Source organism: Theropithecus gelada, chromosome 1 (assembly GCF_003255815.1).
Source record: "Theropithecus gelada isolate Dixy chromosome 1, Tgel_1.0, whole genome shotgun sequence".
Taxonomy (NCBI): Eukaryota; Metazoa; Chordata; class Mammalia; order Primates; family Cercopithecidae; genus Theropithecus; species Theropithecus gelada.
Genome location: NC_037668.1, coordinates 125,535,178 through 125,549,279, shown reverse-complemented (window position 1 = coordinate 125,549,279; position 14,102 = coordinate 125,535,178). Strand labels below are relative to the sequence as shown.

Here is a 14,102-nt window from a genome sequence, read left to right as displayed (position 1 = left end):
CATTACTGGGTGTATACCCAAAGGATTATAAATCATGCTGCTATAAAGACGCATGCACACATATGTTTATTGCGGCACTATTCACAATAGCAAAGACTTGGAATCAACCCAAATGTCCATCAGTGACAGACTGGATTAAGAAGATGTGGCACATATACACCATGGAATACTATGCAGCCATAAAAAAGGATGAGTTTGTGTCCTTTGTAGGGACATGGATGCAGCTGGAAACCATCATTCTTAGCAAACTATCACAAGAACAGAAAACCAAACACCGCATGTTCTCACTCATAGGTGGGAACTGAACAATGAGATCACTTGGACTTGGGAAGGGGAACATCACACACTGGGGCCTATCATGGGGAGAGGGGAGGGGAGAGGGGGGAGGGATTGCATTGGGAGTTATACCTGATGTAAATGACGAGTTGATGGGTGCTGACGAGTTGATGGGTGCAGCACAGCAACATGGCACAAGTATACATATGTAACAAACCTGCACATTATGCACATGTACCCTAGAACTTAAAGTATAATAATAATAAAAAATTAAAAATTAAAAAAAAAAAAGAAAATGGGCAAAAAAACAAAAAAGGGCCAGAGAATGGACACCAAGAGTTGATCGGCTAATACAGCCTCTACCAGGGTTGATATCCACCACTACTGCCATCATTGGATACTGTCAGGAGATGCTGCACTACACACTACCACAAATACACTTTAACCACTTTTCTGATTGTGAGGTTAAAACTTTGGGCTAGATCTTCAGTTGGCTAGGCCTAGATCATGTACTGGTTTTTTTGGTTGCAAGAGAGTAGAAAGAGTAAGACCCTCTTTTCAAACGCTTGCAAAATGCAGATAGTTCTTGTGTCCTACCAATGCTTCATATGGTTTAAATTTCCTACAAATAGGAAAGGAAGTGAAATGTCAAATAGCCGAAATATAAAGAACACTATTTGTACTGAGTCTTCTTTTCTGTGGATTTGTTTTTAAATATACACACACACACACACACACACACGTGTGTATATATAGATTATATATACATATGTGTGTATATATAGATGTATATGTATGTGTATATACATGTATGTGTATATATATGTGTGTGTATACATATATATATATAAAACAGTGAAAAAATTGAATTGGAAAACCAAATTCAATTCAATTTTCAAAAAAATTGAATTGGAGAGCCAAAAAGGTAATATAGGAAAATGGAGAACGTGAATAGAAGTAGAAATGGAATAAGAGATGCTGAGAAATAAGAGCAGATATATTCATATTGCAAAGTTTTTAATCCTTAAAACAATAGACACCCATTCCTAAAGGAACAACAAGAAAACAAGAGCTGCTCTTTAGAGCTGCTACGCATCTTACAAAATGAGTGTTGGTGTCCCAATCCTCAGAGGCCTAGCTCTTCCTTTACGTAAAACATTTCACTTACTTTTTTATTTTTCCAGGTATAGTTGTAATAAACTCCCCAAAATGGGGTAGCCTCGCCATGTTTCCTTTCCTTGACACCTGAAAGATTAAAATAGAGAACTCTCTTTTTACACACAAGCACCCCTTATGATATGTATGCTTATAATCCACCACATGAGTGTAATAAATACATTGATAAGGAATTTTAGGTTCAAGATTGCTGAAGATTTTAGACAAAATCCAGTATCCATGAATTTCATTTTGAATTTGTGAATACCACACTTATAAAAGGTCATGTTTAAAGCCTTCTCTATCCCACATTTTCACCGAAGACTTCTACCGAAGTCACCCACTTTGGTATTTCCTTAGTAGTATTCTTTCCTTTAGTATTTAGTTTTGAGTATTTAGCTCGAAAAGGGATATCAGTCCACAGAGCTAGCAAAAACAAACAAAATGGCCTAGATATTTGTTTCTAGCTCCTACAGCAGCAGTGGGAAGAAATTCTTTAAAGAACTATACCAACTTGTTATGGATGAGTTCTCCTTAGTCGGAACCATTCATTGCCAAGGGATTGCAGTTTTTCTCTGCTAGGTTATTTAAAATTGCCTCAATAGTAATTCTTTCTTGCTTGGATTTCATAACATTCCCAGGACAGAAGCATGACTTCCCTAGACTCTCTTCATCCTAAATGTATCAGCATGGTGGGTGCTCCAGGGCAGAATGCTGCCTCACGCTAGCTTCCTCCCTGTGTTGGTTAATCATTCACTTCAACGTGGGATTATAAAAATACTGAGGTTTTGTGCTTGTGGTTGTTTTATAAGTCTAGCACTGAAATACATAAGCTAACTGAATAGACCAACAGATGTATAAAATATCAATTGTTATACTGTTTACACTAATGCTTTGCATTAAGAAAACAAATGCCAAGCTGCTTGAAGTCTGCAAAGAATGAAAACTCCTTATTATACACTTAAATACACACTTGCCCTTATCCAAAATGAATCCATACATAGTAGGGCAAGCAGCTGCCTGTATTTCATAACCCACTGAGGTCTTTTTAGTGTGTTCTAAGCAATGATTAGGATACCTGCTGGGGTTCATTTTGGCTCAGCTGGTCCACAATTTTGAACACCTACTGGTGGTATCAGGAAAATATGTGCATGACCTGTTTCTCCATGTATTAAGACCTTCCAAATTATGCTGCATACCCTCATTAATAAGCAAACTATGGATAACACCCTTTTTGTATGGTAGATAAAACTAGCATTTGAATTTAAAGATAAATAATATCCCACACATAAGGAAAGTTCAAGCTCCTTTTTTACTCAGTATAAAGGATTCAACAAAAGAATAAACTATTCTGAAATGCTTTAATGTCGAGAATTTGAAGGTGTCCTAATTACTGCGAAATATGGCCAATGTATGGCTCTCGAAGAGTTTTTTGTTTACCTATGAAGATAAGCCTATGGAGCCTGTGTCAATCTTGGTTTTAGAATAAAACATGATAAAAGCTAAGACAAGGGAAATAGACCTGGAAATATACACCATAGGTAAAGAAAAACATTAAAAAGCCAAAAGGAATGGCTGCCCCTAAGTGACAGACAAGTCATGGATCAAGTATGGGAGCAAGGTGGGCAACTTCAGGTCAATTCAGGCAGACACGGAGGCTCAGAGGGATCCAGTCCAGAAAGAAGTGAACAATGGATAAAGTCTAGAAATGTAGAGTACAGATAGTGGGAAGGGAGAACTAGACTTCAAACAAGCAGAATGGATTATGAAAGCTAAATCAGACATTAGAATGGAGTACAGTTCAGAACAGAGGGCACTGAAGGCTCAACACACCTGGAAGAAGTTTCATCTGACCTCTCAATGAAATTTTATCTTATTTCATTTTATTTTATTCTATTCTATTCTATTCTATTTTTTGAGACAGAGTCTTGCTCTGTTGCCCAGGCTGGAGTGCAGTGATGCAATCTCGGCTCACTGCAGCCTCCACCTCCTGGGTTTAAAGGATTCTCATTCCTCAGCCTCCTGGGAGGAGGGATTACAGGTATGTGCTACCACGCCTGGATTTTTTCTTTTTTTTTTCTTTTCTGTACTTTTAGTAGAGACAAGGATTCGCCATGTGAGCCAGGGTAGTCTTGAACGCCTGGCCTCAAGTGATCCACCTTCCTCAGTCTTCCAAAGTGCTGGGATTACAGGCATGAGCCAATGTGCCCAGCCTCTCAATGATGTTTTTAAGAGGTTTGTCATTGATTGTATCTGTAAGAGGCAAAGAATTGGAATGAGGATTAGTATATACACTGATGTCTCTGGCCATCCTCCCTTGATGGATAATTTTGTCTTGCGGACACAAAGGTATCATCATCTCCTTTATCCATGGGCTTCTGCACAGTAGCCGAGTGCCACATCACAATAATGACTTTGAGCAAGTTCTGAATCAACATAGCAAGTAGGTGTCCAAACTCTTTAGGGATGTCTCTGAGTTGTCTTTTGGCAGAGGTCACTCAATCACTGTCTCCTACCATGTCCCTAAAAGCAGTCTTTTTCTAGAAGAAAAATAGCCCTGCTTCCTGGGATTGGGCGTTTTCTTTCCCCTGAGCATATATTGGCTATTGCTGGGTAGGTCACCAGGAAGGCTCAACTGTATTCAGGACATTCTAAGAGACCTTGTTCTGTCAAGCCAAAGGTAGAACTAGAATTCAGAAGAAACTTGAGAAATTCAGCATAGCTTTCTGAATTCCTCTCAGTGAGATATCCTGAGGTCACTTGGGCAAGTTTTTTTTCTTCTTTGACTTTCCTAGAATATAGCCTAATCCTTTTACAGGGAGAATTCTTCATTCAAGTAGAGAACTGTCGTGTCAGTTGAGTCCTCCAGGAATCAGACACAGAGAGGGAATTAGGAGGGCAAAAGGTTTATTGGAGAGAAATGCTTGTGAAAGGAAAAAAGAGGAAGCAGAATTGGAAAAGGGGAGCCATCGGACCCTGATACAGACACAGGAAAAATCTTTGGCAGCCCAGTAGGGAGCTTCAGGACAAAGAGTGCCTATTAGAGGAGTCCCACATTCACCAGAAATAGCTAGACCCTTGTACTACAGTTTTGCTGTCATTCACTGGGGTCTCCCTGAAAGGAGCATGACCCCAGTTTAGAAGTGAGGCATACCTAAAGGAGGAAGCAGTTAGAGGCAGTCATCTCACCACACTCTTGCAGCTGGGCCAGAGTCTGTTCCTGAAGGTAGATCTGAGTGGTTCATGTCTGTGGCTGTTGCAGTTGCCTGCTTCTGCATGTATTTTTCTAAGACCTTTTCAGAAATTAATTACCCTAGCATATCTACTCACCAGTTCTGGTGAAAGGTTATGTGACTCCTCAACATTTCAGAAAGTTGTGTAGAGGGTAGACCCTCTGCCATGCAGGGTCTGAGCCCTGCTTCCATTTCTTTGATGCAATATGGGATTCCTGGAATAGAGACAAGGTATTTACATAATAAGATAGCAATAGTGCTACAGTGCCCCTGAGAGGCTCAGTGTCCAGAATAGCACATAAAACTGTGGGCAGAAGGTGTTCATTGATCTGTTTATTTGGGCAGGTACCTCTCAAACTCCGTTACCATGGCCAGGTGAGGCAGTGGATTTCCTATTGGGATTAGCCAGCAGAAGCAAGATAATTCTATGAAATCTGAATCTGATTCTGTAGGGACAAATTGTGGCAGAGGAGATTTGAAATTTGAACAGCTTTCAGGGCTGATCTCTACAATTAACACTGCCATTTGAGAGTAAAGAAGTGAGCTGCTGGGGAGAATCTGAGAGTCCTCACAGAGAATTAAAATGGTGCCTGAAAGAATGCTGGCAGTCAGGAATTAACTAAACAGTGAGTAGTGTATGGCAATTCTTGTCCATTTGTAAAAAAAAAAAAAAAAAAAAAAATGCTTTAGAGACTAAGTGAAATGGGGAGCATTGACACTAAGAATGTCAGAGGAATGGTACACTAGGGAAATTTTGTCTGAAAGGAAGAAAACAAACATCATTAAGTTATATTCACCAGAAATCATATTTAAAGGAACAAAACAGGAATGTAGTTCCCTTTAGCTGATAAAAATATGGACAGCCTCTCCCTTCCCCTCGAGGTCCCAGGGACTGAAGACTGGGAGTTGAGGCAGGGTCAGGGTCAGAGGTACAAACTCAGGAAAAGCCCTCAATATATTAAAACTTCAGACAGAAAGGATAATGGTCATCCCGGCCCTTAGGTGGGTTCTCGTGGACTCCCAGGCCACAGTAGGGGACAGTTCTCTCGAAGTATTTTAGCTCACTGATAGAGAGCATCAAAAGACTGTTTTCAAACTCAGTTGGCTCCTGAAGTAACAGCTACTAATATCCTGTATCTCCAGCTTATTTTGGCTCCATGGAAGAGGAGATGCAAATGTTTTGTGGTTCATGATGGAAAGCTGGTATGCAATTAGAAACTCTTTTTTTTTTTTTTTTTTTTTTTTTTTGAGATGGCGTCTCACTCTGTCACCCTGGCTGGAGTGCAATGGCATGATCTCAGCTCACTGCAAGCTCCACCTCCCGGGTTCAAGCAATTCTCCCACGTCAGCCTCCCGAGTAGATGGGACTACAGGTACCCACCACAACACCCAGCTAATTTTTATATTTTTAATAAAGACAGGGTTTCACTATGTTGGCCAGGATGGTCTCGATCTCTTGACCTCGTGATCCACCCACCTCAGCCTCCCAAAGTGCTGGGATTACAGGCGTGAGCCACTGCGCCCAGCCAGAATTTATTCAACATGGTGTTTATTGTCTTCCATGTACCAGACTTTTTGCTAGGATAAAAGAGTAAAATACATCCCCTAAAAGACTTTAAATAGTCTAGTAGAAAGAAACTGATTATTAAACAGAGAAGATGACTATAAAACACTGTGATAAATGCAGTAATAAAGAAATATTAAAGGAGCACTAAAGAGGCAGTCACTTACTAAGCCATCCTGTGCTGAAGTGGGATGGAAAGATTTGTCATGGAGGGCTGCTTTGAGGGCTGTTATTCAAGGGACAAAAAATGAAGGGCATTCCAGGTAGAGAGAAAGAAATAAAAAGCTTGAAATGAGAAACAGAATGGAGAAGGCTATGTGCCTGGGGAGGAGAGGACACACAAGCAGGTCTATGTCATCTTCTACTTAAGGCACAAAGAAGTAGCCAAACACACACACACGTGTACACATGTACACATTCCAGGCATATACACTTACAACATTTTATAATCACATTATGTGTTTGTTGTATACATTTGTCTCCCCTAGATTATAAAGTATTTTGGTTTATGTTTTTAAAAAACAGGAATAGCATTTTACACATCTCTAAATCTGTATTATCCAATACAGTAACTAAAACAGTGGTCTATTAGGTTATCCTGGACCCAGTATACTATACTCTCAGTTTTCCTCCAAGTACATAGAAATAAGAAAGTCAGTGTCAATTTGTGTGATGTAGGCTCTATCAATTCAACAATATTGTTGAATGGCTACTATGTGTCAGGTTCTGTACTACACGCTCTGAAATAATCCGAAATGATAGAACACTTTCAGGATGTCTTTTGTGACATCAAATATCAAATGTCCATTTTATTGTGTGCCTGGTTTGCATTTCCTTGCAGACTCTAGTTTCATCCATCTTAGTATTCAGCATGGAAAAATTGTAGTGTGGCTCATGGTCAATAAAGATTTGCCAAAAGGGTAGAACCCACATTACCTACAATGCCACTTTTTCTATTTATATTTGAATGCCTTTAGAATTATTTTTAGAATAATAGATGAAATGTATCTATATTAGAAATAATTTACTTGCATTTGCGTGAACACACTTAAGTGTAGAGTTTGATGTGATTTGGCAAATGTCTATACCCGATTATACCACATTCAAAATACGGAACATTTCAGAGGTAATCACTGCTAACAGGTTACAGCATAAATGTGTAGTCTGTTTTTCATACCTCTATATAAATATATGCACATATTTATATTTTTAAAACAGGATTATACTATGTATGTGTTATTCTGTATCTTGCTTTTGTTCACTTAATGTGTTTTGGATATCTTTCCATGTCAGTTTATGAAGATTTATTTTTAATGGCTGTATAGTATTTCATTGTATGGATTATAATACTTTTCACAAATCTTCCCTTATTGACATTTATTCTTTTTTTCACTACTGCAAACAATGCTGTAGTGAATGGCAGACATCTTTGTACACATATCTTACATGCGTGTGAATTTCATTAGGATAGATATTTGGAATTGGAATTTAAAACTTACAAGATGAGCTTTACATTTTTATACATATTGCCACATTGTTCTTCAAAAAGGAATTATTAATTTACTTTCCTATTGAGAGCCTGTGAGAACGCCTGTTTCTTTGCAACCTCAGCAAAGAGGGATATTATCAGTCTACATTTTCAGCAAATCACAATAGGTAATCATGTTTGTTCTTTTATTTTTCTAATTACTAGCGAGATTGAATGTCTTCTCATATTTGCTGGTCATCTGTATATTTTCTTATTGTGGAATATAGACAACGTACATGAAATATATATGTGTGCATGTAAAACAGATACCTACACACATACATATATATTTTTTAACAAATCATAATATGCACACCATATGACCACTGGGCCAAGAAATAGAACATCTCCAGCACCTCAAAAGCTCCCTATATGTCCCTCCCTAACACAACCCTCTCTGTCCACTGTAACACCGTCCCTACTCTTTGCTTTGCTTTTCTTCGTAGTTTTATTCCCTGTGTATATGTCTCTAAAGACCATATTTACTTTCTGTTTAAGGAGTTTATGTGAATCAAATTATATTGTATACTTTTGAGACTGGTTTCTTCTGCTAAGCATTATGAGATTCATCCTTATCATTGTATGTAGCTTTAGTGTGTTTATTCCATTGTATGAATGTATTACCATTTATTTTTCATTTTACTCTTGATGGACAATTTGAATTTTTTCCACTTTGGGGCTATTTAAAACAGTGCTATTATGGATATATTGAACATGTATTCTGGAGTTTGCATCTTTAAAAGGACATACACATAAGAGTGGAACCTAGATCATGCCAAACTGTTTCCCAAAGATTCTTGTACTGATTTACATTCTCCCCAGGGTGTATTGACTTTCCCCCAACCCCCCAATCTGGTAGATATATAATGGCATCACATTGTGGTTTAAATGAGCATTGTCCTTATATGAAAAAAATATGAAAGATGTTCATGAGGCTGATCACATTTCATGTATTTTTTGGCCATTTGGATTTCATCTTGAATGAAATCCAATGAAGTATGTTATGTTGAATGAAGTATATTAAAGTTTTGCCCATTTTTCTCGTTAATTTGCAGGTGGTTCTTTATATATTTTGGATAGTACTCCTTTATGAGTTGTGCTGCAGATTCTTGTCTCACTTTGTGCCTTGTCTTTTCACAATGTTTTTAAATATATTAACATTTTAATTTTAATATCTTCAAATATATCAATAGTTTTCCTTTAAAGAAAATGGAGCATTTCCATTACCCTCAACAATTTTGTTACACTTGTTTCCACTTAATTCCTCCTCCATGCCTAATTCTCAGTCTCAACAACCACTGCTCTGCTTTCCATACTCACAGTTTTTCCTCTTATAGAATTTCAGTAAATATATGCATATAATGTATACTTCTGTAACTCAACATCATTTTGTTTTATTCCAGGTTGTGGCATGATTCATTAGTTTCTTTTTTTGCTGAATCATATTTCATTGTGTGGATATGCAACAATTTTGTTTATTCACTCACATATTGATGAATATTGGTGTTATGTCAAATTTAGACCTATTTTGAAAAAGTTTCTATGAGTATTCATGTGCAAGTTTTAATATAGAAGTATGTTTTCATCTCACTTGTATATATAATTAAGAGTTCAATTTCTGGGTTGATTAGTAAGTCCATGTTTACCTTTTTCAGAAACTGCACAACTAATTTCCAAAGTGGTTGGACCACTATTAGAATACTTAAGTCAGGAAAACAGATGCAAGAAGGACACATGCTAAAAAAAAAAAAAGTTAGTAAAAACAAATCCATTTCAACACATAATCTTTGCATTCACCACTATTATAATTGTACCTGGAATAGTTGACTGCCTGTCCTGTTTTAATGACACAGATGGATAATACATCACTTTTGCTCATTATTTTGCAGCTACTTCTAGTCTTACAGGAATAAGTGAAGTAGAAGCCTTTTATAATTCTAGTTTACAATTGATGGCTGAATTTCACTTTAGGGAGCAATTTTGCTAAAGAAGATGATGGTTTAGGACATGATAATGGGAAAGAAAATTAAGAAGGTGAAATTGGTACTGAGATTGATCTTCTGGGCCCCAGTTCTTTCCATCAGAAACATGGATGTAATGAAAATTCTAGCCACCTCTTGGCATGTCATATGAATTAAGACTTAAGAGTTGCTTAGTGAAAAACATTTTATAACTGGTAAAATTTTTCAGTGGATTCATTGAAATACCACCTTCTAAGAAAGCCATTTTGAAAAGAATTGTAGAGTGAAAATTACTAGGTAAATGGGAGAGAAATGTTTCTTCAAGTCAAAATTTCACTTGTAATTTAGCTTATCAGGAAATTCTCAGTCTCATTCTGTAGTGCTTCTTCCTTTGCAGAGGACGTGAAACCAGTGAGGTTTGATGCCCTAAGTAATTGGTGGAAATACCTGCTCTACAATGAAGGGGTCATCTTCAGGGTCTCAAAAGCAGCAGGATGGGTCATTTATAGAACTCCCTTAATGTGTTACTAAATACAGAGTAGTTACTAGAATTAAAAATTCTTATCTTGTGGCCCAGATTAGAAATAAAGCTTTAAAAACAACCAGTTCTGCATAATGGACATTACTGCAGCAAGTAATCTGCATTCCTCAGCATTACATTTTCTAGTTGTATTGTCACCGTTGTTTGATTTTCATAGGAATCTATTCCTGATAAGATTAGTTGCAGGCAGACACTGGGATGTACCTCATCAAAATTTTCAAATAGGCCAAATTTGCCTCTAGCTTGCTTTTATCAAAACTCTTTTCAGCACTTCACAAGTCTGGTCTGGTACCTTCACTTTACGTAGTATCCTCAAGACCACCATTTACTCCCTAGATCTGCTGCTCATTCTCTTAGGGGCTTCAAGTGTCTTTCTGCTTATAATGCCATGCACCTCCATCACAGGAAATCATTTTGTTGCTTCAGAGCTTTCTTTGGGGATCACACTGAATAACAAAAGAGTTAACAGGTGTTGAAGAACATGCACACACACACACACACACACAAAGAGAGAGAGAGACACAAGCAACTACTGTGACAGAAATTGCAAATCATGTTCAGGGAGAAGCATTATTAATGCCTTTAGAAAGCACCAATAAAGCCTTTGTGATCTAGGTAGACGTTTTTGTGTATTAGACATTTTTAAAAATTTGTTAAGCTATTCTATTTTGTTTAATTATCACTTTTTCACAGAATTAACAACTGATTTGTAAAATAGTCTTCCTACATTTCATGCTTTTAGACATTATCATAAAATATATCTGGGTTTTTCTTAAATCTAGACATGGTTTATATTTTGATGGGTATATAAGTAAATAATCTGAAAATATGCCAAATGCCAAGTTTTCACTCATTCCTCATTCATTGACGCAACAGATATTTTTTAGTGCGCAGAAATGGAGCAGTCAATAATTTTTTCTTCTCCTTCTCCTTCTGCTACTTCTTTTTGTATGTGTTGGTAATGGTAAACTCTCAACTTCTCTGAGAGATAGGAGTACTTTTGTATATTTCTGATCCTGAAGATTTGGAGAAGAATTGGAAACTGTCTAAAACTTATTTATTTCAATAAGATTCTAAAAACTGTCTTGTTACAAAAGGCAAAGCCATCTGATGCTATCACTAGAAAATGAGAAGGTCAAGATGTGGAAACACTATTAATTGCTTTTAGATTTTGAACATTCATATCAAAATTGTGAAGAAACCAGGAAAATGTAAATAGTTACAGTCTATTCTTTAATTCCCCAAAGCATATAGATTCATTTCATGATGTTATTGACCTCACCACCTTTCTGGTTGTATTAGAATATTCTCTATTATACCTGTCAAAACATTGCAATTTACAGAACAGTCATTAATTTTTATGATAATTTTGGTTAGAAGTTGTTTTTAAAATTTTCAGGTAATCAAACTGTACTTACACTTGACTATGATGATTAGTCAGCAGCTGGCTTGGCTAAGTATGAAGATGAGAAAAATATATGTGAACACCATCAACTTTACTCATGGAACTATGGGAGGGTCAAATTATGCTATCTCAAAATAGAGACAGATGATTCAAGTACACATTGCTAACCAAAAACCCCATATATTTCTAAGAATTTGAAAAACTTTGAACAAATTCCAAATTGTTAAACAATGGGGTAAAAGGCAGTCATTTAAAGCAGTCACCTAGTGAAAATCAGAAAAAAAGTCTGACAAATGTTCAAAGTAAATTATTATGGCATGGGGGTCAATAGTATTGAAAGCCACTTAGAAGCCTATGTCAGATTATTAGTGTTTACTCTATTGGAACTAAATAATATTTCAAATTTGTTTCAGTAATTCTTACCAGGATGCATTCCATGTATTATGCCATTCAAGTGATCTTTAAATTATTGTCAAATTCTACCTTAAAGAGAGCTTCCACAAAGGACATGCAATTCATATCATCTAGAGTTACTGTCATTTCTAGGCTAAGTCCCGTGGAAATTCATAACTTAGAAATGAAAGTCACAAAGATGCAACTGCCTTCATAATACCAATGCAGTGGTTATAAATATTTCATGAGCATTGCATGGGCAGGGGCAGATCTCCATTTTCATGAGTTAGAATTTGTATAGCTAAGTCTCCACATTTTACTATTCATAATGCATAGTATGCCCTGTAGAGCATTCCATACAGTACTTTTTTAATATTTATGTTTAATGAAGAAATTACTGTTCTAAAAAGAGAACAAGCCAAGTCAAAGACTTCTTTTTAAAAGTATTAAGTTTTGCTTAATAGAGACGATAACAATCAACAGAAATTACCTCATTGCAGTATCTTAGCACAAAAATGCATAACTTTTTGAGTAATACAGGATGATGGATCAAGACACATTAAACCTAAGTGAAAAGGTTCTCTCTAAAGGTTACAGCATTACAAATCTCATCTTAAAGGAATTCGAAAGGTTAAAATGCAAAGAGCAACTTTCTTACATATAAAAATATTAATTACAAATGATATGCTTGCCTACTATTTCATAGTTTAAATATATGACTGTATTTGTCTGGGTTTTTCTTTTATTCAAAAACATTTTAACTTGCTAAGATAATATTACCCAGTTCAATAATGAATTGCTATTGCATACTTTAAGGTAATTTATCAAAGCACATTATCAGTACCTGTCAGAATAAATTTCGCACTAAAAGTAATGAAAAAAAGGACTATTGTATGTGTTGAAATCAAAGAACATTACTGTACTGTAGCTCAGTTATTCAATGGAAAGGATAGGTGTTTGCCCTCTAAATGATACTTGCCCCATGAGAAAATAAAGGCCTGGAAAATCACAGAAAATAGGCACAGGGAAATGTCTATGTCTTGCTTTTTAAAATAAGCGTTTGATATTTTATTTCATTTTTGTCATTTTGATCAATTCTTTCAAGTACGTGAGTGCTGAAAAATGCTGCACAGATCTTGATAACATTTACAAAAGTAAATTAAAGTCACTGATCAGCTCTTTATAATACAAGGCTGAATGATTCCATATTTGCAAATGCTACATATCACATGTAGATTGATGATGAAGTCATAGATAGATTTTATTTTGAATACACATCAAGACTAAGTCTAATAATGAAAGCAACAAGCTTTAGATTTAATATCATTCACTTGAGAGTCGGCAGTTTAAATATTTTTTTATTTTGCTTAAACCAATGAGATCACTAGAAATTTTGTAATGTTTCCTGTATTTACTATCAAAAGTTTGTGTTTCATTCCTGATAATATTTAACTGAAAGCGGGAAACACTGTCTTCCATTTTGTTCTTTGAAATTTTATTTTCTAAAGGCTCTCTTGAGGAATTTAACCTTTATGTGATGATTTTGCAGTTCACTTGAAGTGTGTTAACCTTAGTTCCCTAATGAGTCTAGGTGTAATACTGAGGAGGAATTTGAGAAATATATCATGTAGCTCATTGTCAAGTTGGATTTATCTTGCACATCTCCAGCTTTGCTGTTGTTCCAGTACACATTTTGATCACAATTCTTTAATTATGTTCTATATTTAACCGACCTATTTGAACAGGATCCAGAGCTGGTGCGTAACATCTGCCGCTGGGTTAGGCAAGCTGTTCAGATTCCTTTTTTTGCCAAGCTGACCCCAAATGTCACTGATATTGTGAGCATCGCAAGAGCTGCAAAGGAAGGTAAGAACTTGACTTGAATCAGTTGCCCACTATTATAAATATTCACTCGCCTAAAATTCTCTTTTTTTGTTGTATCTCTGCCAGGCTTTGGTATCAGGATGATGTTGGCCTCATAAAATGAGTTAGGGAGGATTCCCTCTTTTTCTATTGATTGGAATAGTTTCAGAAGGAATGGTACCA

The 14,102-nt window shown here is 36.3% G+C and overlaps 1 protein-coding gene across 1 annotated transcript in view; it reads left to right on the top strand.

Moving 5' to 3' along the window:
* Positions 1–14,102, top strand: part of DPYD (dihydropyrimidine dehydrogenase) — an 849,957-nt gene that overhangs the window by 604,152 nt on the left and 231,703 nt on the right. The window contains exon 17 of the mRNA XM_025405641.1: positions 13,802–13,922. Coding sequence (XP_025261426.1) covers positions 13,802–13,922 — 121 coding nt within the window. The remainder of the gene's footprint in view (positions 1–13,801; positions 13,923–14,102) is intronic.